This window comes from Peromyscus maniculatus, chromosome 17 (assembly GCF_049852395.1).
Source record: "Peromyscus maniculatus bairdii isolate BWxNUB_F1_BW_parent chromosome 17, HU_Pman_BW_mat_3.1, whole genome shotgun sequence".
NCBI lineage: Eukaryota > Metazoa > Chordata > Mammalia > Rodentia > Cricetidae > Peromyscus > Peromyscus maniculatus.
The window spans coordinates 31,897,483-31,922,834 of NC_134868.1; the positions used below are offsets into that span (position 1 = coordinate 31,897,483).

General features: G+C 40.1%; 1 protein-coding gene across 1 annotated transcript; it reads left to right on the top strand.

The window, feature by feature from the left end:
- The first annotated feature begins 2,105 nt into the window (after positions 1-2,105).
- On the top strand, positions 2,106-24,383 carry Frg1 (FSHD region gene 1). The gene is made up of 9 exons (XM_076553452.1): positions 2,106-2,311; positions 4,709-4,779; positions 9,623-9,748; positions 10,672-10,729; positions 13,719-13,833; positions 21,178-21,282; positions 22,411-22,502; positions 22,957-23,067; positions 24,251-24,383. Exons 1-9 carry the CDS (start codon positions 2,250-2,252, stop codon positions 24,285-24,287), a joined length of 777 nt encoding a protein of 258 aa, XP_076409567.1. The 5' UTR covers positions 2,106-2,249; the 3' UTR covers positions 24,288-24,383.
- Positions 24,384-25,352: the final 969 nt, after the last annotated feature.

A 25,352-nucleotide genomic window follows, 5' to 3' on the forward strand; every position in this document is an offset into this window, starting at 1 on the left:
ATGAGGGACAAAGAGGACAGGAGCCAGGGATTTAGCTCAGTAGTAGAACACTGGTGTTACCAGAAATTTTGGGATGCTGCGCAGTGAGTACCATAAGTTACAGGGGAAATAGATGTATCCTTCCAGGTTTCTTAGTCTCCATGATAAAAGAATTTAGGAACAAACAAACAAAAACTCATGTACCATTTTATTAGTGTTCAAAAGAAGAACCCCAGGGCAAGAAACATTACACTTCTTCATACATATTCACATCATCTCAGGAGAAGAGAGAAAACTATGTTGTCTGTAAGAAGCCACAGTGGAAGTTTTAGAGAAAAACAGTAAAAAAATAAAATTACACACACACACACACACACACACACACACACACACACACAGTGCCTGAAAAAGAACACCCGGGATTTTGGCCAGTAGTTCAAAGAAATGTGAAAGGGGGAAATGTAAAGTCACCCTTTTCTGAGTCTTAACTCAGAAAATCAGGCAGACCTTAGAATAGCCTCAGCTGAGGCTCCATCAGCCAACTGCAGTTTGGGTGGGGTTTCCAGGAAGAAAAAATATAGCCAGCTTCTGTAGAGCTTCTAATCAAGACTACTGGGCATTTTCCTCTCTGAAGCGATAACCCAAACATCTTTTAGGAGATGGGCTAAAATCGGGAATGAGATAAAAATCCTATTTTCACCATGAAAATCCAGTTCCAAAAGAGATAAATCAGTGTCTACAGCTTTGATCACACCCTCAGGATGTCTCCAGGTAAGGGTGCTCTTTTAGGAGGTGGTAAGAAACCAGAGCTCCCCTTCTGGTATTCTTGAGAAAACCAAGGACATTCCTGGTTGTGTGACTTTCCAGGTCCCTGCCCTAAGCTGCATGTCCAGTTCCTATCTTCCCTTCTTATCACAAGACCAGGTCCCCAGCACAAGAAAAAAAACAAAAAAAAACAAAAAAAACAAAAAACCAACAAGACAAAGAGGTTTTTAAACACAGATAATTTTAAACACTAATCCTTGGCTGGGTTAGTAACAATAGACCTCATATTTGCTGAATAATGAGAACTTCTTATTATTAGAAGTGTTTCCTGTATGAGGCTGTGGCAGCCTCTGGGCAAGTTTGGGGTTCAGATACTGTCTTTTGTGATAGATACTTGCAAGCCACAACAGGTAAGAACCATTCCTTCATAAATGTACGGTTTTGTGTTTGTAAGCGTTGACAAAGCCATTCCATTTTGAGTATGACGACATCCATGTTTCTTTCACAGGACTAAAGGAGGATTGTTTTCTTTTTTGTTGTTGTTGTTTTGGGGTTTTTTTGTTTTTTGTTGTTGTTTTTCCGGAGCTGAGGACCGAACCGAGGGCCTTGAGCTTGCTAGGCAAGTGCTCTACCATTGAGCTAAATCCTCAACCCCTGTTTTTGTTTTTGTTTTGTTGTTGTTGTTTTGAAAAAAACAAAAGTCATACAGACGTTGTGTCTACGGTGGGCTGTTTGGAATGGGAAAAAGTTATGACATCATGGGAAAGTTTGGAGGAGGCAAAAGAAATAATGTTCGTTGCTAGATCAAGAACCTGCACAGAAAGACGGATTAAGTTAGCCTTCCATGTCAAAACCACAGCGCTTGCGGTAGGCGACAGCATTTAACAACTATACACTACCTCGTTCCCTATTGTTTCCCCTGCATTACTCAGGGCTCCAATTGAGCACTCATTACTCAATACGATTAACAGGCATGGAACTGAAGCCTTCGACAAAGCCGCCCCGAGGCCAAGGCGCTGACCCACGCCTCCATAGAACTCAGATCCCGGTTCCGCCACGCAGGCTCAGCGGCTTGGAGCATCGGGCTTTGTCCGCGGCAAAAAGTGTGGGCGGGCAGATGTGATCGTTTCAGTATTTGCCCCATCCAACCCCGGCCCTCTCTTGGCAGCCTCCGCGACAGGAAGCAGAGACCTTCTCGTCCACCAGGGGGCCGCCTCTGTCCGCTTCGCCTGCTGGGGACGGGGGAAAAAAAAAAAAAAGCCCCAACATCCGGGACTTCGCCGCGGGAACCGCAAGCACGCTGGCGCGGCCGGACCCTCCGCGGCCGCCGTAGCGGCTCGGCCACGGTAAACAGGAAGTGGGAGCTTCCGTAGCGCAGAGCTGGAGGAGGCGGAGGGTCGGTGAGGGACTCCCTCGTCTCCCGCCGTTAGAGCCCGCTCTCCGTCCTTCGCCACGTCCTCCCGCCGGTCTACAGGGACTCGGCTGCCACCTCTGAGTGCCGAGCCATGGCCGAATACTCCTATGTCAAGTCCACCAAACTCGTGCTCAAGGGTGCGAAGGCCAAGAGGTGAGGCGGAGCTCGGGCGGGAGCCGGGGTTCTCGGCGCGTCCCAGGCAGGACCGGGGTGGCCGCCCCCCGAGATGACGCTGCCTGACAGGGGAGCCCCCGAAACAGGGAGGGCCAGTTGCCCGTGGAGCTCCATGCTGGGGACCCCCCCCTCCCCTCCCCAAGGCCTCGCTCTCTGCAGCAATTTCTTGCTTTGGGACCTTTGACGTGGGTGTAGGGCTCAGATGCCGACCGCACCAGCGACCAAGGCCGGCGGCTCGTTTGCTCATTCATTAAGAGCTCAGCTATTTTTTTTTTATGTTCCTTGCATCTCGAGACCGTCAAAAGAGTTGACGAGAATTGCAAGAGACAGCCAGCGCAGACTTGTAACAGCCAAGTGAGGGCGTGCTGGCGGTGACTTACATAGTTCGCTCTTTGCGAGAAGCTTACCTGCCCATTGGTCTCTCCGTCCTCTTGTGAAAGATTTGGCCAAAGTTGTGCACCTCTCTCCTGGATCACTGGTAACGCAGTTTCAGGAGGTACTTGTTAGGGAGCCCCGTGCCTCTGAGAACTGCTGCTGGAGTGTGGCATCGTGAAGAATGTATCCTGACCGGACCTGAAACTGTGTGAAGTAGCTGCAGGGAGAACAGAATTAGCTTCTGGAAACTTTGTAGTTAAGATGCAAAGAAGACAGACATTAAAACCAGTATAGCATCTCCATGTTTCAGAATTTGTTCTTGTTTGTTTGTTTGTTTGTTTGTTTGTTTGTTTGTTTGTTTGAGATAAGGTTTCTCTGTGTAGTCCTGGTTGTCCTGGATCTCTCTCTGTAGATCAGGCTGACCTCGAACTCAGAGATCTGCCTTCCTCTACCTCTAGAATGCTGGGATCAAAGGTGTGATCCGGGATTAAAGGTGTGAGCCACCACGGCCCGGCTCAGGATTTGTTCTAAGCACTTTGGATAATCACTTTTCCTCTAAGATCTCTGTGTTTTTCGTTTATGGAGCTGTAATTCATATACCATAAACTCCTCCTTTTAAAATATACAACTAATTGGTTTTAGTATATTTATGAGTTCACCACTATGTATGTGTTTTTACCACTCTAAAGTAAACCCTTAACCATTAAACAATCATACCCATCGGCCCCTCCTTCCAGTTTCTGTCAACTGCTTTCAGTCTATAAGGATTTGCTGGTTAATATTTATGTCAGTGGAATTTTACAATACATAACCTTCTGTGTTTGCCTTCTTTCACTTAGGTTGTTGTTGAGACAGTGTCTCACTCTGTAGCTCCGACTAGCCTAAACTCACAGAGATCCACCTGCCTCAGCATCCCACGTGCTGGAGTTGAAGGCATAAGTCACTATACCTCACTTATTTCACTTGGTTTTGAGGAACATCCATATTGCAGAGCAGTGTATTTGTTTTGTTTTGTGGCTGAATGATTTCCTTTTGTATATCATTAGCATGTTTTGTTCTTTCTTCATTTAATGAGCGTTTTACACTAGTGATAATGCTATCAATATTCTTTTATTTTGTGGACACGCTTTTTTCATTTTTCTTGGAGATATATGGGAGTGGAGTCACCTCGGTATTATTTATGGTAACTCGGTGTTTAGCTTTTTGAGAAATATTTTCCAAAGAGGCTGTCTTAGTTTAGCGGTTCTATTGCTGTGATAAAACGCCCTGACCAAAGGTGTGGTGGGGGGTGGAGAGACGGTTTGTTTCGGCTTACCTCTTGTAGTCTGTCATCCAGGAAAGAGAAGGCAGGAACCAGTGTAAAAGCCATGGAGAAATGCTGCTTACTGGCTTGCTCAGCCTGCTTTCTTACACCACCTGGGCCACCAGGCCAAAATGAGCTAGGCCCACCTATATCAATCATTAATCAAGGAAATACCCCCATAGGTTTGCCCACAGGCCAAATCTGGTGGGGATATTTGTTCAGTTTAGGTTCCGTGTGCCCAAATGACTCTGGCTTGTGTTAAGTTGACCAAAACACTAGCCAGAGCAGAGACTAGACCACTTCATTCTTCAGCAATAGAAGGTTCAAAGTCACCATAATCCTCATAGGAACTCTAAGAATTTGTCTTCATTATTATCCTCCTTAGTGGGGAAAGTGATTGATAGATTAGTTTTTGTTGGTTGTTGGTTGATTGTTTTGGGGTTTTTGTTTTTGTTTTGTTTTGTTTTTATCACAGAGTAACAGGGACTGTAGATTATTATTTTAAATGTAGCAACATGGACACAGGGCCAGAAGCAACTTCTCAGTATTTTAAATATAATATATCTGTAAGTTTTTAAAAATCATTTGTCTATAAATCAGTATATATATTGCACGACTCCTCTGAATGTTTATCTCATAATTTTCAACACATATATCAATATGTCCAAACTCATGTATGTATCTTTTTTTTCCTTCAGTAAAAAGAAGAAGAGCAAGGATAAGAAGAGGAAACGGGAAGAAGATGAGGAAACTCAACTTGATATTGTGGGTGAGCCACTTCAGTTCTTTATTGAGTGAAACGCTGGCATCTGTTGATGGTGGATGTTCCATTTGAAGTGTTTACCTCATTAGAACTGAGGACTTGCTTGTCAGAGCCTTCGGTTTGAAAGCTCACTAGATGTCACTGTTGTTCTTATCATTAGAACAGCTAAGTAGAACTTATGCCTGTCACACCAAAGTGCTGCTTACCCAAGTACATTTTACACATGATTTTCTTTGGAAGTGCATGAATTTCAGTGAAAAGTCTGCAATTTCTTTGTTTCCAATGGAAGTATAATCTGGTAAATTAATTATTTTGTACCCTGAAGTGAATGAAAATCCTAAACACAATAGAACATCAAGGTACCCTATAAATGGTACTAGAAATAGCCTCTCCCAAATCCATAATCAAATATGTTTTGGGTTTTTGTCTTTTGTTTTTGTCTTTTGTATATCTAGCTATATGCTAAATCAAATTTCTATATTTTGTATAATATTTAAGGGTCCAACCTTAAATTTATACAGTTCCAGGGCCCCAGGAGAGACACTACCATCAGTGCAGGAATGAATCCAGTTGCTCAGAGCTCTTTCATTCATTTCATTTATTCATCAGTCACCATCATTCATTCTCCAGTTCAACTCTCTCCAATCTCTTCATTTCCTTGGTTCCTTTCATTCCTTTTAACCTCCTCCTCCCAGGACTGGCCTATATCTTATCCCAAGCAGTAACATCTCATATTTTGTATACAGCACAAGATTGTAGGGGTCCCGCTAGAGGTTTCCTGGCAATTATATTTGCAACCCCAAAGGGGAGAGATAAGAGTGGAGTCAGTTAGCAGTTGAAAAAAATCAGAAAAGGAATTTATGTGCTGGAAATATATCCTTATTGTGGTTAGGTGAAGGCATTACGAGTCTGTCATAAATGTGTTCAACTCTAAACTTACAGACGATAGGGTAGGGAAAGTCTGTAGGTCACTAAAAGTTAAAACTGTCACTTTTTTCCTCTGCCTCCAGTTTCCTGACAGGGTGGGGGAAGAGTACTGATAGCTAGTCAATCTGCATCACAGCTTGAAACACCTGGTAAGAGGAAAGCCCTTTTTGATCTAAGAGGTTCTCTGGGGTGGTGAGAGAGGGGGGAGGCTTTGATTTGCACAAGAAACAAAGCTTGTTCATCTAGTGGGCAGGAATTTGGCCTGTGAGACAGGTAGTCTCAGAAAGGATATTTTATCTTGCCAGGGAGGGTGGTGTTCAAGGCATCTAACAGATGACCTGGTAGCTCTCTTTCCTTGCTTGTCTTTTAAGGCTTTATTTGGGGTTGACTCTAGCTTTGGAAGTAGCTCAAGGAGGGTATTTGCAAAAGGCAGATACCCCAAATAAATGCTAAAAAGGGGGGCTGGAGCTCAGAGGCAGAAGGCTCTGTCTCCATGACTATCCAGGTGATTTGAAATGGAGATTCACACACACATATTTTAGGAGAATTATGAGCACAAGGAATTCATAGCAAGGCACAACTGAATATTAAGCTATATAACACCAATAGTCCCTGCTGATTGGCTTCCCACTCAACTGACCCTTGGTCTTGTCGAGGTATAGCTTATAATATACAGCTGGACTTCTATTTCATATTCCTATGGCTTGCCACATCTATAAAATGTCTATTAAAAACTTGGCAAGTTAAATTTTGAAACTTTGGCAAAATAAAACAGCAGGTAAAGGTGTAGCTTGAGTTTTCCTGGTCCTGCCTGGCCCACGGTCAGGACAAATCACTCTCACCCGCCAGTCCTGTAGCCGCTTAGACCCAACCAAGTAAACACACAGAGACTTATATTGCTTTCAAACTGTATGGCCACAGCAGGCTTCTTGCTAACTGTTCTTATATCTTAAATCAACCCATTTCTCTTAATCTAAGTTGCCATGTGGCTGGTGACTTACGGTATCTTAACATCTTCTCATGGCGGCGGCTGGCAGTGTCTCTGTGACTCAGCCTTCCACATCCCAGAATTCTCCTCTCTCCTTGTCCCGCCTATACTTCCTGCCTGGCTACTGGCCAATCAGCATTTTTTTTTTTTACACAGAGCAATAAGCCACAGCATAAAGGTGCTTGTGGCCAAGTCTGACAACCTGGTATAGGTCCATGGAGAGCAGTGACTCACACAGATTGTCCACTGACCTCTGCATGTGCATGCCTGTGTACACACACACACACACACACACACACACACACACACACACCACGAATAGATGTAGTAAAGGATTTAAAGAAGATAGGCAATGGTGTAGAAATTATATGGGAAACCTTGTGTCATTTGAAAAAGTGATTCTAAAATAACAAAATTCTATAATTAGGGTCAGAATCAAGAGTAGATACATGAGTGTTGATTTGCAAAGTTTTAGGATAGGTGAGTATTTAACAATATTAGAATGTACCAAAATTTCCTAAATGGTTTTGCTGTTGTACGTCCTTGATAGCAAGTAGTCCTTTCTCCCACCTGGTGCCCTTTGTTTTCTTTATAGTGCTTTTCTGGTGAGCTGATCACTAGTTCTCAAGCCTGTTAATTGTTTCTCACATGGTTACTGCCTTTGAGATCTTTATTTAGCTTATCATGACAAACTTGTACTTGTTTAGAATTTTCTTTTTTCCTGGTTTTATTATCCACATAGGTTGATTGTATAGTATAAGATAGGACTCAGGGGTTGGGTTTGCTTTTGTTTTTCCTATTTACAACCGGTTCCAGCCTCCTCTTGAATAGTTAGTTACCTTTCACCATGAAACAGCTATTTGAAAATCAGTTGAGTTTCTGTCTGTTGGTCAGTTTCTTGACTCGCGTTCCATGTACACATTTTTCTGTTATATATTTGTCTTTATTACTTTCACTTTTCACTTCATGAAGTTTCCAGGTCCAATAGTTGAGTCCTTCTACTTTATATTTCCTTTGATAAAATTAGCTCTTCTGAGTTTTTTTATGTCCAGATAAATTTCTGAGTTAACTTACCATTTCATTTAAATAAAGCCTATTGGATTATCTGAGAGCATTGTATTGCTTCTAGGTTATTTGGGATTCAGTATCTTAATTGTATATCATTTATATTTCTCTATCGACCTTGCTCTTTGAGGTATTACACTCCTCATTATCATTGCTATTTTTGTTTATATAAACAGCTGGGGTCATGTTTCCTTTGACTATTGTTTTAATTTTCCTTTCTTCCTGTGTCTTTTCTTTCATTTACTAGTCAGGACTTTGGAAATGTTGAACAGATATGATGAGAATAATCATAGTTATTTCTCGTCTTCAGCAGATAGTCTTGAGTAGTCCCCCATATAGTATGATTTTTATGTTAGGATCTTCATAGGCATTCTACCAAAATAATGAATATAGTTGACCATCTTAAAAAGAATTCTTAGTAAGTTGAAGAATTAGTCAAAGAGCAACAAAGATTTAACGTGTACCCCACCTGCCAATTGTTTTGACATATAAAAAACAGTAACTGACGACTGCAGAATACATGTTTTTTTTAATGTCCATAAAAATAAACCAAGAAAGTATGTTCTCAGTAATACTGTAAATGAGACTTCGCAACACCACCTTTGGAAGGTGGAAAAGTGTAGAATTTCCTGTCCCTTCGTAAACAGAAATAACAAAGTATTGGAGTGGATCTCAGATCCCGCTCCAGTATGTGCAGCACTAGACAGCGTTAAGCTTCGAGGTGCTGAATTGGGTCCCCCCACCACCCAAACAAAACAAAACTGTGATTGACTTAGTGAGCTCTGTTCATAGCACCTGCTGCTTTCTGACAGCTCAGCCTGGGGTGATCCTGCAGCCATGAAACATGTAAACATACCTCTGGCCTTTGAGTGGAGGCAACTTGAATTCCCAAGAAGAAAACACAACTGCTGTGGATAACTTTTTAGGCAGTGGAGATTTCTAAAAGTAATGTATAATTTTCTCTACTTTGGCAGAGACTGAAAATTTTGAGTGTCAGAAATGTATTTTTCTGAAGTTCACTATTGAGATGCTATGTTAAAATGATTTCTTTACTATTAAATGTTGGCTTGGGGGTGGCTCAGTGGCAAGCTAGTTAGTTGCCTAGCATGCATGAAGCTTTATCATGGATGTAGGGGAAAGCATTGGCGTATGTAGGCTTTGGCATTGGTCTCAGGCATCCTTGGAGGAAAGGAGAGGCTGTTGGCTGGAGAGCACTGTGGGACTCATTTAAACATTGCCACTGGAAAGCATTTGGGATGGGGTCCGCAATCAGAGAAACTATTCTCTTATCACTTTGTTTCGGTTTGGTTTTTGGTTCTTTGGTGTGGGTTTTTGTTTGTTTGGGTTTTGGGTTGTTGGGTTTTTTTGTTTGTTTGGTTGGTTTGGTTTTGGGTTTTTTTGGGGTTTTTTTTAAACGGTTTCTCTGTGTATCCCTGAAAGTCATGGAACTCACTCTGGTAGACCAGGCTGGCATTGAACTCAGAGATCCGCCTGCCTCTGCCTCCTGAGTGCTGGGATTAAAGGCGTGCGCCACCACCGCCCCACCTTCTTCCTCTTTGGTATCTCTGCATGTGTGAGAGTGTGACATCAGTCACAGGAATCTACCTGTGTAAACAAACAAGTGCATGCGGAACTGGTAAACTGTGAGTGAGGTTTGGGATTATGTCGATGTCAAGTGCTAACGGTTGTACAGGAGTTATGCAAGGTGGTGTAATTAGGAGGAAGTCAGGGGAGGGTAAACCAGGTCTCTCTGCATTGATTCTTATGATTGTCAAATACAGGCTTTTAGAAGTAAGTTATAGTAAAAACAACAGAAAACCTCAAGTAACCCTAAAATAAAATGGTTAAACCTTGATTTTTGTTTTGTAGGAATCTGGTGGACTGTATCCAACTTTGGGGAGATTTCAGGAACCATTGCCATTGAAATGGATAAAGGAGCCTATATCCATGCCCTGGACAATGGCCTTTTTACACTGGGAGCCCCGCACAGAGAAGGTTTGTGTGGGACAAACACTGATGGGAAGGCCCTGCCAAGGGAAACATTCCAAAGCTGGTGGATGAGTCGGAGCGTGTTCCTGAGCAGGGCTGCCATCCCAGTGAGCGCCTCCCCATTTTCCTTCCTCACACCTGCTATTGAGAACTGTCTTTTTCCAGAGGAAGCATTTGAAACATTCTGACTACTGTCAGAAGAACCCTGTGGAAATTAAAAATAGCATTAAAATCACATTAAAAATTGCACTTATGCCGGGCAGTGGTGGCACACACCTTTAATCCCAGCACTCGGGAGACAGAGGCAAGCAGATCTCTGTGAGTTCAAGGCCAGCCTGATCTACAGAGTGAGATCCAGGACAGGCACCAAAACTACACAGGGAAACCCTGTTTTGAAAAACCACCACCAACAACAACAACCCAAAAAAAATTGTACTTATAAATGAAAAGAAAGAAGAAAATCTAATTGAACCAGAAGTTTGAAGTTTTGTTGGTTTGGTTTCTTTTCTCTTCAGAATTGGGTATAGTTAACAGACATTTAGGCAGTTCTCCTTATTGTGGAAGCACCACAGGAAATGAAGTAATTGGAAAGTAAGAAGGTGTATGATTTGGCCAGAGTGGATGTTCCTTGAGTAAATAAGAGCATTTAGTATTTCACATACTGTTACTCGTGTACTGTGTTTGAAAAACGGGAGATTATAGTAGAAGTGACTGAACAAGTCATGCCAGCCTGTCTTACAAAGTCCATGAAGTCACCATGTAACAGTGTCTTGCTAGTATAGATAGTGTATTATTACAGTGTGTCCACATATCTCAGTATCCTTACCTGTAACTAACTCTAGGGGAAAAACTAGTTTTCAAAGCATAAAATAGCGTTATGTATATATCTACAGCAAATGTTGTATATTTCCATTTTTGTTCTCCTGTAGTGGATGAGGGCCCCAGTCCTCCAGAGCAGTTTACTGCCGTCAAACTGTCTGATTCCAGGTAAGCTTTCCTTGAACTGTGTTTAAAAGCCTTAAAATGTAACTTCACTTAACCATGCATGGTCATGCATGCCTTTCATACCTGTCTCATATCATAGGGGACAGAATCAGAAGGATCAGGAGTTCAAGGCCATATTGGCTGTATAATGAGTTTGGGGCCAGCCTTGGCTACATGTAACCCTGTCTCAAAAAATAATAATAATAATTTCACTTAAGTTTAAAAAAAAACTACACTATTAGTGAATACAAGATCAGAGAATAATTTTAATTGAATATTTTGAAAAGGAGGTTTTTTTTTCCCTTTTCTTTTCCTTTTCTTTTTGAGACAGGATCTCTCTACAGAGCCCTGGCTGTATTGGAACTCGATCTGTAGACCAGGCTGGCCTCGAACTCACTGAGATCAGTCCACCTCTGCCTCCTGATTGCTGGGACTAAAGGTGTGCACATGATGTTTCATTAGGGCACAAGATGTTTTATTTACATCACATATACTTTGTCTCGAGATAATTTTGCAAAGTGTGTCACTGTTCCTGAATTTGGCTGTGACTAATCACAGGCAGCCATCTGACATTATCCACATGTGGCCTGGTGTCTTCGCTCAGAAATTTGGGGTTTTGGAGGTTTGGGGATTAGAGATATTTAGCCTGTACTATGTATGTAGATATTCTCAATATATACTACTCGTCTAAAAAAAAAAATAAGAGCTTAAAGATGAAAATTAATAATGTCAAAGACCAAATTAAATAGATGAGAAAGAGCATGAGAAGAAACTACTATGATGTAGAGATTTGCAATCAGAAGAGACATAGTCATGGTGGCAGATACCTGTCATCCCAACACTTGAGAGGCTCAGGAGTGAGATTACAAGTTCAGGCCAGCTAGGGTATATAGTGACACCCTATCTCAGAAAACTCAGGAGCTAGAAGGGCAAAAGAAAAGAATATTCCTGAAACTCAATAGAGTGTTCCATGATCACACAAAAAAATTGACCATTTTTGTTCTGAGAAGAGTGCAAAAGTGCAGAATGATACTTTTGAGTAGTAGATGGGAAATTGAGTGTCAATGTTCTAGTAGTAGTTACAGCAACAAAATAATGATTTATATTATCATCAATCCCCAACTGAGTATGAGGTCAGTTCGGCCTCCCCAGAGATTGGTTGGCAAATAAAAATCAGAAATCATTATTTTTAAAATCAAATTTAAATAATAGCGTTTATATTTCTTTGAAAGACTTAGGAGTAAAGCAAAGGAACAGAAAGTCAATAAACTTCTTTATAGTTACAAACAAAACTATTATGAGCAATAAAAAATGAGGAAAGTATTTGCACAAATCTCTGTATGCAGTGAGTGGTTCCTTGGAGGTATCTCTGCATAGCAGTCATGATCCTGATGACATCCATAGAAAATGAGCACACACCAGGTAGTTTTGAAGTGGAAAAAGAAAATAAAAACATGCTGATGTCATTCTCTCTAATAACTATCATGCAAAGAATATACAGTACTATTTTTCCCATATTGTGTTTTTCATCATTTTTAAAGTAGTTTAGTTCCTTTTCTTGTCTGAGACCTGACAAGAAACAACTTAAGGGAAAACACTTTGGGTTTGGGTTTAAGAGGGTAAAGTTGGTCTTGGCAGGAAATGTGTCTGGGACTCCATATCTCCAGGTATCATCACAGTGAGGGGGGTGGCAGCCCTCAGCTACCTTCCTTCTTTTCTCAATTTTATATACTCTGGAATCCCGGCTCATAAAACGGTCTCGCTCACACTCAGAGTGTGTATTGCCTCCTTAGTTAAACTTCGCTGGAACCACCCCCAAAGATACCCAAATCAGTCAATCTAACAATGAAGACATACATCAGTTTTCTTTTTCTCTCTTTCTTTTCTCTTTTTTTTTTTTTTTTTTTTTTTGGTGTTTTCGAGACAGGGTTTCTCTGTGTAGCTTTGCGCCTTTCCTGGAACTCACTTGGTAGCTCAGGCTGGCCTCGAACTCACAGAGATCCACCTGGCTCTGCCTCCCGAGTGCTGGGATTAAAGGCGTGCGCCACCACCGCCCGGCTCTTTTCTCTTTTTTTATAGATATATAGGGTTTCACTATGTAGCTCTGGCTGGCCTGGAGCTTGTTAAGTAGACCAAGGTGGCCTCTAACTCAACAGAGATTCACCTTCCTTTGCCTCCTGAGCTCTAGGACTAAAGGCACATGCCACCATACCCAGGGTATGCTTTTTCAAAAGTACAAGATTAAAATAATTTATTGGCTAGATGCATAGCTTAGAACAGTGGTTTTCAACTTGGGGGTTGAACAACCCTTTCGCAGGGGTCACACCACATAGCCTGCATATTATTACAACTCAAAACAATAGCAAAATTGCTGTTATGAAGTAGCAACAAAAATAATTTTATGGTTGAGGGTCACCACAACATGAGGAACTAAATTAAAGGGTTACAGTGTTAGGAAGGTCGAGACTTCTGCCTCAGAGCACACCCCTTCTCCTCAATAAAATCTTAATTTGAGGTGAGAACCTAAGTTGTTATAGCCTTTTCTTGAAAACAAGTTAAGAAACTGTAAAGTTTTGATATCTGGTGGGAGTCAGCCTGGGCTCCTAAAAAAGACTGTTTTATAACCAGAAGTTGATAACCTTCAATCTAGTGGCTTCCTCTTCTAAAGATAAATCAACAGTTTTATATATAAAATAGAACTCAGTAAGACTGTATAATAGCATAAAAGGTGGCTTTTATACATCTATGATAGGACAATAATGCATTTGGAAAATGATTGCTGTATAATGTAAGATACTGTATAATAATTATATTAGAAAGCAAAAATAAGATTATAGAGAATATGGTGTCCATTGTAAACATGTCTGGATTTATTAATGTTTATGCATATATATACACACACAGATACATAAGTATACATAATATACTCTATATTTTATAATTAAAGTCTTACTCTTAATTTTTAACATTTATCTTTTTTATTAAACCAAAGAATTGCCCTGAAATCTGGCTATGGAAAATACCTTGGTATAAATTCAGACGGACTTGTTGTTGGGCGTTCAGATGCAATTGGGCCAAGAGAACAGTGGGAACCAGTATTTCAAGATGTAAGTACTGTCACTTAGAAGGATGCTCCACCAGTTTAAGAAAACGTCATTATCAGTAAAAGCACATTCTCTAAAATTAATAATAAAACAATAAAGGGTAAATTGTAATAGTGTTATATGTTAAATTGAAAACAATTAGAAGAACTTATAACCCTGTAACGATGTCAGAACAGTGCAACAGGAAGGAATACCTTCCTCATTCTGGTCTCATCCACCATTGAGGCCTTGTCTTGTTTTCCATGAAAAGATTAGGACTCTTGCATTTAAGTGTTGGGGTTTCAAAAAAGAAGCAAATCCCCGGGTGTTTCAGGAGCATCTTCTTCACATGAGTTGGTTCAGAGCCCTTAGAGACTGACAAGAGGGCAGTGAGGAAGCAGCTAATGCTGCATTAGGACAGTTTGTGCGTAGACTAGTAAATCATGGTCCATTGAGATAAACACCCTTTGGACAGCTCTGAGTTTCAGTTTGTGAAAGGCAGTATAAACAAGTTTCATTAAAGATAAATCAACTTTAGTAAATACTCAGTTGTATCAAAAACTAAAGAAAAGCCAGAAGAAAAGTTCAGTAGCTGTTCAGCAACAGTGGTGTGTATGTACATTTCAGCATAGCGAGCATCAGGGCTGGAGAGGTGGCAAGAACACGTGCAGCATCAGCATGAGGACCTCAGTTCAGATTGCAGCAACCACAGAACAGCTGGATGAAGCAGCATGTGCCTGTAACCGCAGTGCTGCCACAGAGACAGGAGGGTCGCTTGGGCCTGCTGGCCACCAGCCTGACTCCAGGCTCACTGAGCCCCTTTCCAAAGGAATAAGACAGTGTAATGAGTAGGACACCTGGTCTGTTGTTTTTAACAAATCCTCAATCATTCGATTTTACCAATAAAGACTTGGGAGCCAGATGCTGGGATGAAAGCCTGCTAGCTGAAAGAGGCAGAGAAAGCACCCAGCTGACCTTCCTCTTCTGTTGATGTTCCAGAAACCTCCCTCTTCTCCTTTCTCTCTCAAACTGCATGCGCCTCCCTTCTACTTCCTGTGTCTCTCTATCCGTCCTCCTGAGTCCCTCCTACTCTATGGTTTTTTCTTAATAATCCTATGTTCACTTCCTATCAACTGGTGGCTTGCTCTGCCTCTTGACCTGTGGTTGACTTTACCCCTGTTTACAATATTCAAGCAGGAAACTCTTGGATTAAAGGTGTGTGCTAGGGCTGAGCTATACCACAGCTAGAAACAGGTTTTTCATAGTAAATAATGAAATCTTGGGGTTCACCGTGTGATCAGATATCCTACAGCAGGTGTCCTCCAGCCTTCACATGTACAGGAGCATGCACCCTCACACACACACACACACACACACACACACACACACACGCATACACACGCATACACATGCACTACCTACATTTAAGCCCAAAGAGACCAAAAATGATGATATAATAATAATAATAATAATATAATAATAATTATAATAATAATAATAATAATGTGATGCCTTGGTGCACTCTATTCTCCCAAGATGAGGTAATTGATCCTTTCCTTCATCCCCTAGGATAAAATTTTGAGTCAGTGACTGGCAAGCAATCATGGCCATATTGTTGTGAGAAACACATTTTGACATCTCATGAGCAAGAACTGTACTCAACAATACTTATTTATTGTTTTGGTTTCTTTTATTGAAAGTAGTTTTTTTCTCATACAATATATTCTGATTATGGCTTCCCCTCCCCCTACTCCTCCCAGTTCCTCTCTACCTCCCCTTCCATCGGAATCCACACTCTTTCTGTCTCTCCTTAGTAGAAAACAAACAAGCATCTTAGGAGCAATAATAGGATAAAATACAATATAATAAAATTTAAAAAAACACTGGAATAGGACAAAACAAACAAAAGAACAGAGCCAAAAAAAAAAAGCACAAGAAACACATAATAGAGACACACATGTTCACACACATAGGAATCCCATGAAAACACGAAACCAGAAGCCATAATATATAAGCATTGGACTTGTAAGGTTAAAAAAAAAAAATGCTCTGACTCAACATCATGAAACAAAGAACCTCCAAAGATGCCATTGAGTTCGTTTTGTGTTGGCATCTACTGCTGGCATGTACAATCCCTTAAGAACGGATTGTTTCCCCCAGTGAGACTCCCTTAGAGAAAACTAATTTTTCATTGGCAAGTGGTTACCAGTTAGAGATAGCTTTTGGTTTAGGGATGGGGGCTGGTGCCCACTTATTGGTGAAATTATTAAGGCCACTCCACATCGTTAAAAGGGAGGTTTATTTTGTGGCATAACTTACAAATGAAGGGATAGGTAGGTTATAGGGTCTAGGAAAGGCATGGCGCAGTCTGGTGGTGTTCTCTGGAGAACTCTGCTCGGTCTGCCTCCAGCGTCCAGGGTCCAGGAACCAAGAGAGCCAGCGCATCCAAATCTCTGGTCTTCAGGGCCCTCTCTTGGCCCCGCCTTGTAGGGGGGACAGTTACTGAAGTCTCAATGGGGGTTGGAACTTCCAGATCAAAGCTAGAATGGCTACCCACTACACCCACTACACCTTTTAGCTCTAGGACCCCATCTGGTGCAGACCTCTGCAGGCCCTGTGCATGCTGCCAGTCTCTCTGAGTTCATATGTGCCTCAGTCATGCTATGTTCAGAAGGCCTTGTTTAGTTGGTGTCCTCTGTCTGGCTCTTACCTGCTTTCCACCTCCTCTTCCATAGGGTTCACTGAGCCCTGAGGGTAGGGATTTGATGGAGATACCCCATTTAGGACTGGGTGTATCAAGATGTCTCACTCTCTACCTATTATCTGGCTGTGGGTCTCTGTATTTTTCCCATCTGCTTCAGGAGGAAGCTTTCTCTGATGATGGCTGAACAAGGCACTGATCCATGATTATAGCGGAAGACCATTAGGCATCATTACATTGCTACATCCTTTAGCAGAACAGTAGTATTCGGTTTTCCGATAGGTCCCTGGCCTATCTACTCTCAGGTTCTTGGCCACCAAACAGCATTGATTTCCATCTCATGGAGTAGGCCTTAAATTAAACCTGATGTTAGTTGCTTACTACTCCCACAAGCTTTGTGCCACAGTTACACCGGTGTATTTCGCAGGCAGGTCATCATCAGATAAAGGATGTGTAGCTGGGTTGGTGTTTACTTTTCTCCTTTGGTAGCATGCAGACTACCTTCCAGTACCATGAACACTGACTGGTCCACGGGAGATAAAGCTCTAGATAGGTACCAGCTCGACTCCTCCGTGTTCAGTGAGTTATGTAGGTGTTGTCTTCAGTAATAAAGGCCTTGCCATCATTTTGTCAAGAGCAACCAATAACCCTGGTGCTAACCTGAGTTGTTGTTGGCCAACACCTTTATTATATGTAACCCATTCCCAGTCCTGGAAGCTCTCTTTGATGATGAAAGATGTCCAGTTGGGGTTCTGCCTCCCCTGTTTTTCGATGATTTTGTTTAGGTCACCTTCATATATGTGTATATTTTAGGAAGCTTCTACTGTAGTGGGCTTCCATATGACCCCTTAAAATGGCCGTTAGTTTTAGCTGTTTCTCCCTGTATTCCCTTCTGTTCCCCATTCTAGTCTCCCACCCCTCAGAACTAATTATTCTGTTCTTAGAGAATAGAATAATTATCATAACTATCCTCCCTGGGGAGAGCTGTCTCTCCTCCCAGTCTCTTACTCTATACCTACCCTCTGGGGTTACATGGATCATAGCTTGCTTATCAGTGAATTAATAGCTAACATCCACATATAAGTGAATACTGTATTTTTCTTTCTAGGTCTGAGTTACCTCACTCAGATGGTAGGATGATTTTTTTTCTAGTTCTATCCATTTACCTGCAAATTTCATGATTTCATTTTTTTAATGGCTGAGTAATATTCTATTGTGTAAATGTACCACATTCTTCTGTTAAGGGGCATCTAGACTGTTTTCAGTTTCTGACTGTTATAAATAGGACAGCAATGAACATGGTTAAATAAGTGTGTCTGTACTAGCATGAAGCATCCCTTTGGGTTTGTACCCAAGAGTGATCTAGCTTGATCTTGAGTTAGATTGATTTCTACCTTCCTGAAGAACTGCCACACTGATTTCCATAGTGGCTGTACAAGTTTGCACTCCTACCAGCAATGGGTGTTTCCCTTACTCCACATCCTCCCCAGCATGAGCTGTCATTTGGTTTACTGATCTTGGCCATTCTGACTGGTGTAAGATGAAATCTCAAAGGAGTTTTGATTTGCATTTTCCTGATGACTAAGGATGCTGAACATTTCTTCTAAGTGCTCCTCAGCCATTTGAGTTTCTTTTATTGAGAATTTTCTGTTTAGATCTGTACCCCATTTTTTAATTGAGTTGTTTTCTTGATGACCAGATTCTTGAGTTCTTTATATATTTTAGACATTAGCTCTCTATCAGATGTCTAGTTGGTAAAAATCTTTTCCCATTCTGTCAGCTGCCACTTTGTCCAAATAATGGTGTCCTTTGCCTTACAAAAGCTTTTCAGTTTCGTGAGGTATCATTTATTAGCTGTTAATCTTGGTGCCTGTGTTAATGGTGTTCTATTCAGAAAGTCTTCTCTGCCAGTGAGTTCTAAGCTATTTTCCACTTTCTCCTCTGTCAGACTTGGTTTTATGTTGAGGTGTTTGATCCACTTGGACTTGAGTTTTGTGCAGGGTGATAAATATGGATCTATTTGGATTCTTCTACATGCAGCTGTCCAGTTTGACCAGTACTGTTTGTTGAAAATGCTTTTTTTTTTTTTTCAGTTTGTAATTCTGGCTTTTTTTTTTTTTTATGAAAAATCAGGTGTCCATATATATGTGGATTAAGTCTGAGTCTTCGGTTCTATTATATTGATGAACAAAATCTATTTTTCTGTACAATTTGCGATCGGGGGTGGTACTACTTTCACGAGTTCCTTTATTATTCAGGATTGTTTTCACTATCTTGGGTTTTTGTGTTTCCACATGAAGCCATGTGGATCTGTGAACATGGGAGATCTTTCCATCTTCCAATATCTTCAGTTTTTTTCTTCAGTGTCTTATTAAAGTTTTTTCATACAGGTCTTTACTTGGTTATACTCCCCCAAGATATTTAATATTATTTGAGGCTATTGTGAAAGGTGTCGTTTCCCTGATTTCTTTCTCACACTGTCATTTGTAAATAGGGCTACTGATTTTCCTGAATTAATTTTGTATCCTGCTACTTTGCTGAAAGTGTTTACCAGTTGTAGGAGTTTCCTGTTGGAATTTTTAGGGCCACTTAAATATACTATCATACCATCTGCAAATAAAAATACTTTGACTTCTTCCCTTACTATTTGTATTTGCTTGGTCTCCTTCAGTTGTCTTATTGCTCTAGCTAAGATTTCAAGTACTATATTTAATAGATTTGTAGAGCGTGGGCAACCTTATCTTGTCATTTTAGTGGAAATGCTTTGAGTTTCTCTCCATTAGTTGATGTTGTCTTTGGGCTTGCTGTAAACTGCCTTTATTATTTTAAAGCATGTTTCTTGTATCCCCAATCTCTCCAGGACTTTTATCATGAAAGGGTGTTAGATTTTGTCAAAGTCCTTTTCTGCATCTAATGAGATGATCATGTGGCTTGTTTTTCAGTCTGTTTATATGGTAGATTCCATTTATCAATTTACCTATGTTGAACCATTCCTGTATCTCTCAGATGGTGCCTACTTGATCATGATGCATGATCTGGTTGCTGTGTTCTTGGATTTGGTTTGCAAGTATTTGGCTGAGAATTTTTACATCTGTGTTCATAAGGGAAATTGGTCTGTAACTCTCTTTGTTGAGTCTTTATGTTGTTTAGGCTCACAGTAAACTGTGGCCTCATAAAAAGAATGGGACAGTGTTTCTTTTGTTTCTATTTTGTGGAATGATTTGAGGGATACTGGTATTGACTCGTCTTTGACTGGTAGAATTCTGAATTAAAACCATCTGGCCCAGGTTTTGTTTTGTTTTCTTTTCTTTTCTTTTCTTTTTTTGCTGTTGGTTGGTTGGTTTTGATTGGGAGGCTTTTAATGGGTGCTTCTATTTCACTAGAGGTTCTTGGTCTGTTTACATTGGTTTTTTTTGTTTGTTTGTTTGTTTTGGTTTTTTTTTTTTTGGTTTTTTGTGTTTGTTTGTTTTTTGTTTTTGTTTTTTCTTTTTCAAGACAGGGTTTCTCTGTGAAGTTTTGTGCCTTTCCTGGACTCCCTCTGTAGTCCAAGCTGGCCTCGAACTCACAGAGATCTGCCTGCCTCTGCCTCCCTACATTGGGGTTTTTTACCCTATTTTTAACCTTAGTAGGTGGTCTATATTGAGAAAATTACTCATTTCTTTTAGATTTTCCAATTTGGTGGAGTACAGGTTCTTAAAGTATGTTCTTACGGGTCTCTGAATTTCTTTGGTGTTTGTTTTCCTCTTTAATCTTGTAAGTTGGATATTCTCTCTGCCTTTTAGTCAGTTTGGCTAAGGGTTAATCATTCTTACTAATTTTCTCAGAGAACCAACTATTTGTTTCATTAATACTTTGTATTTGTTTGTTTTTATTGATGTCAGCTCTGAGTTTGTTTCTTGCATCTACTCCTTTTGGGTGTCATTTCTTCTTTTTGTTCTAGAGATTTTTATTTAATAGAAATCAGTATAATCATAACCATTCAACCCCTAAAAGTATGCCATTCTACATAAAATTCCCTCTAGGTCAAAGGCCAGCTTTTTTGTTTGGTTGGTTGGGTTTTTTTGTTTGTTTGTTTGTTTTGTTTTAATTTTTTCGAGGCAGGGTTTCTCTGTGTAGCTTTGGAGCCTGTCCTAGAACTCAACTCTGTAGCCCAGGCTGGCCTCAAACTCACAGAGATTATTGCATATTATCCATAGGTTTTATTTTCTTTAAAGATAATTTTTAACTTAACTAATGAGTTCTATCTTCAGAGATAGGAATTAAAGAAAGAAATTAATTTTGTGTAGGTAGAATGCTGTCCTGGTGGAAGAAAGTAAGAGACGATGTAAGTGCTCCACTGAGCTGTAGTTTCCAACCCAATAGAAAGACACACTAACAACATTTATTGTGATAATATGTTGAGTATCAAGATGATGTAAGTGCTCCATTGAGCTATAGTTTCCAACCCAATAGAAAAACACACTAACAACATTTATTGTGATAATATTGAATATCAGGATTTGGGATGATTTTGGTTTCCCTTCTATATGCTTTTGTATTTTCCAGGATTTCTCTAAATTCTTTTTGATTTTAGAATTGGGGAGAAAATTTTAAATTACCATAATAACTTAAGATTTCTAAAAGTATTCATAGCTTGATTTTTTTTCTTTTTTCTTTGTTTTATTTAGGGGAAAATGGCTTTATTGGCCTCAAATAGCTGCTTTATTAGATGTAATGAAGCAGGCGACATAGAAGCAAAGAATAAAACAGCAGGAGAAGAAGAGATGATAAAGGTAAACACCTACAGGCTAGTAGTGACGTCTGAGAAACGTTGGGCAGCCGCTGACCGTCTTTCCAGACCTAACACCCTCTTCTGTGCTGATCCACATGTGTTTAACTATCACAAGTCCAGTGATCACGTCTTAGTTGTTCAAAGTAATTGAGAAATAACTGATCAAAGCTTCTCTACTGCTCTGCTAATACGTCCTTTTTAAGATAGATAATCTGTTCGAAAGCATGAAAATTTCAAAGTAAAAGCCTCCGAGGCTGGTGTCTCCCACCTGCACTGCTTACCCAGTTCCCATCCTGCTTGACTTGGATTTGCTGTTGCTTGCTTGCTTTATCGTCTTATATAAACCCCTTTCTCACTTTGCTTTGCTGTTGTATCTTGGAGATCCCTGTCCATGTAGATCTATATCAAAAGTCTTCTCCTTCCTCCTTTTTATCACCTACGTAGTGTTCCTTTTTAGGGATGCCCCTACCTTTATTCAGTTAGTCTTGTATAAACTGAAATGTAGATTGTTTCCTGGCTTTTGTCCTTAGAAACACTGCTGCAACAAATGCCTGAATCTGCAAAATCAAAATTATAGGGCCTGTGTGATTTTGTTAGCGATTGTGAAATTGCCTGACAGGAAGGCTGTACTCTTGTCCACAGCTACTTTAGCACCCATGATGGTAGTCACTAAATAAACACAAATAAATGTCTTAGAGCTTTTGGTCTGTGGCCCTCGGAGTTTGCTCTCTTTGGGAATACACATGCAGCCCATAAAACGATGGTTTGTTTTACGTTGATGCAAGTCACTAACTGGAAGGGAAAGTTCCTTCTTCCTTATAAATGTCATACAGGTACCTTTATATCACACTAAAATTCTCAATAAACTCTCAGGATCATCAGGTGGATGATCATCACCTGGAATCTGATGAAGTCTTGTTTCAACTGACATATAATTCCAGCTGTTTCTGTAAATGATACATGTGTACAAATCAAAAACACATCACATACCTTGAGCTTGTCTTCGTAAATCTTATTGCTGAGTTACTGTTTTCTTGGCTTGCATAAGAAGTCACGTAGAGTGCTCTTGCTTAGCAAGTGGGGAAAGGGAGATAAATGTGTAACCTGTTGGGTTCTCATCAATGTCCAGATTAGATCCTGTGCTGAAAGAGAAACCAAGAAGAAAGATGACATCCCAGAAGAAGACAAAGGGAATGTGAAGCAGTGTGAAATCAACTATGTGTATGTATTCTCCCTTCAGACTCCACTGTGATGGGAGGGTTTCTCAGGACACCTGCTAAGAAAGTACCTGAAGGACCAGAAAGGCCTATAATGGGAACTCAAGGACAGAGCCATGAGCTGAGTGCGTAAAGCTAAAGACCTTGGGTTAGTCAGCTCTCCCTTTCTTTAGCAGAGTTGCTATCTCGCCAACCAGAGATCATTCATGTTCCAGACATGAGGATTGCAGTCAGCCAACATCCCTAGAAGGCTTTGCAGGGCTACCCAAGCGACAGCCCTCTTGATGGATCATAAGAAGTAACCCTTGTAGTAGAAAAACTGTCAATTTTTAAAGAAATACAATTAGGTTTGTTAAATGAATGGGTGGGAAAAACTTTTAATAGTATTTGGAATTTGGTAAGAGAACACAATGAAAGTTAGAGATTTGTTTATTTCAATGAGAAATCTTTCTTAACAGAAAGAAATTTCAGAGCTTCCAAGACCACAAACTCAAAATAAGCAAAGAAGATAGTAAAATTCTTAAAAAGGCTCGGAAAGATGGATTTTTGCATGAGACACTTCTGGACAGGTAATTGTATATTTACATAAATTACAGCAGTTTTCAAAAGTAGTGTGTTCTTAAATTACTGTTGTGTTAGGGTTTTTGTCTTCTTTAATCTATGTGGTAATATTATCAAAGAAGACATAAGTCAGGGGAAAGCATGCTAAAAATAAACTTCCAAATTATAACCAGAATGTAAATACTTACATTCTTTTAGCTTTTCAGGTTTGATTGAAACAATTTCATAATTTTCTGAACCACCAGGTCATTTCCATGGTATAGCGATTACCATATAACCACCAGGCCATTTCCATGGTGCAGCAGTTACCATGCTTGCCTCTCATAAATTTGCTTCCCATCATCTTGCCTTAAGAATTAGGAACAGAGTTAGAAATTTGCTTGAGTAATAGCAAGATTCTGTGTTCTGTTTGAGTAGTAGAGGTTCCTAAAACTGAGATAAAAATTACGAATTTGTATCCAGACTAAAAGTTCAGAGAGGGAAATTGAACCTGTTTTAGAAAGGTTTGATTCAGCAGTATGCAAAATATTTATCATAACACATTATTGATACTGTTCCAATTCATTTTTATTTAAATAAGTAACAGCCTACAGTCAGCACCAAACTGAAAAAGAATCTGATAATCTCCTGTCAGTCATAAATAAGAGTGCTGTAAATCACTCTTAATCCTTCCCACTATCTGATAAAATAATACTTAATCATATACTTCCAGTTAACTGGTTGGTAAAGGTAAATCAGTTAATGGGAGAATTTTTTTCAACCCAGAAAATTAATGTGTGTGTGTGTAGTTCTGAGCAGAAAGGAACATAAAATATAGTCAGACTGTGAACTCTGAAATAGAATAAACTGTTTATCTAGCAACTTTAAAACCAGTTTAAAAAAAAAATACACCGTTGCCGCCCAGTAGAAACTTAGGGCAGGCTTAAACTCATGAGTGACTAACATTTCTCTTGTGACCTGAAAAAGCTCTTAAGCCACCTCTGTTAAATATTACAAAGCAAGTTTCATAAGACCAGAATCCATTTTACATAAAAAAAAGTTGAAAGGTAAAGTTTTAATAAAAATCTTTTTAATATGAATATTGAATACAGTAATGAAAACAGAACAATTTCCAAGCATGAGTTTTCTATTTAGTAGCAATTGACTCTCTATGGTATGTTTTACATTGATCCTTCTGTGTGTCTTAAACAGGAGAGCCAAATTGAAAGCTGACCGATACTGCAAATGACGGAGATGTTTTTGTGTTGCTTTGGGTTTTTTGTTGTTGGGGGGGAGGGGGGTGGTGTCTGTCTGTTTTCATCCTGAATAAAAATATTCAGTACAACTCTGCTTTTACAGAGTTCTTGAGTCCTTTTGAAATTACTGCTTAATTTAGTATCTAGTTTGTCCAAGATTGATCAAGTTTAATCCGTGTCCTTCATGGGATTTACTTTTCAGACAAGTGTACCCACTTAAAGGACTATAGAACTTCTTACACTGAATTCCCTGTCATGTTACTTCAGAAAATAGGTTCCCTTCTGCTGTGGACTCTTCCTGTTACTGTACTGCCTTTCTTTATATTGGTCCAAGCTTGATCTGTACATTGAGAGGGATTTAGATAGTAAGTAAATATAAGTAAAGCTTTGATACTCTTCCTTTTCTTTCTTTCTTTCTTCTTTTTTTTTTTTTTCCGTTGTTAGTTGGTTGGTTGGTTTTTTTGTTTGTTTGTTTGATTGTTTGCCTGCTTGTTTTGTGGTCCATTAACATAGTAGGGATTGTCCTGTTGTGTAGAAGGACATTTCAAGGCCAGCCTGGGTTGCATGAGACCCTGTGGGGGTTGGGGGTAGTTGGGCTTTAAAATAATGATAGCCATATCACACCTGAGACACTAAGAACCCAGTACTCAGTTCTTGAGACTGGATACCGAAATACTTGGAATGGTCCCAGAATAGCCAAGAATATCTGTCTTTCACTATGGGGATGATGTCGCTTCATAGGTTGGGGTACCTCGGTAGTCCCCAGGTCGGGCACTGGAAGTCCAGGGAATTCCCATAGAGCCTGTGGTCCCTGTTGTACAGTGAAGACTTGGAAATGCTTCTGCTAATAGTGAAGAACTAGCAGTGTGAATCAACTCAACACAAGGGGAAAGCTTGTCAGGGTGGGCCTTCCCACATCTAGGAAATCGGGACAGTTCTTCAGGTGAGGCGCTCCACTTACTTAGCTGGTTATAATTTGTGGCAAGTTGACACTAAAATCAACCGTAACAGAAAAGAAAAACGTTTGCTAACCTGCCAAACCCTGCCTACTTTTGGAC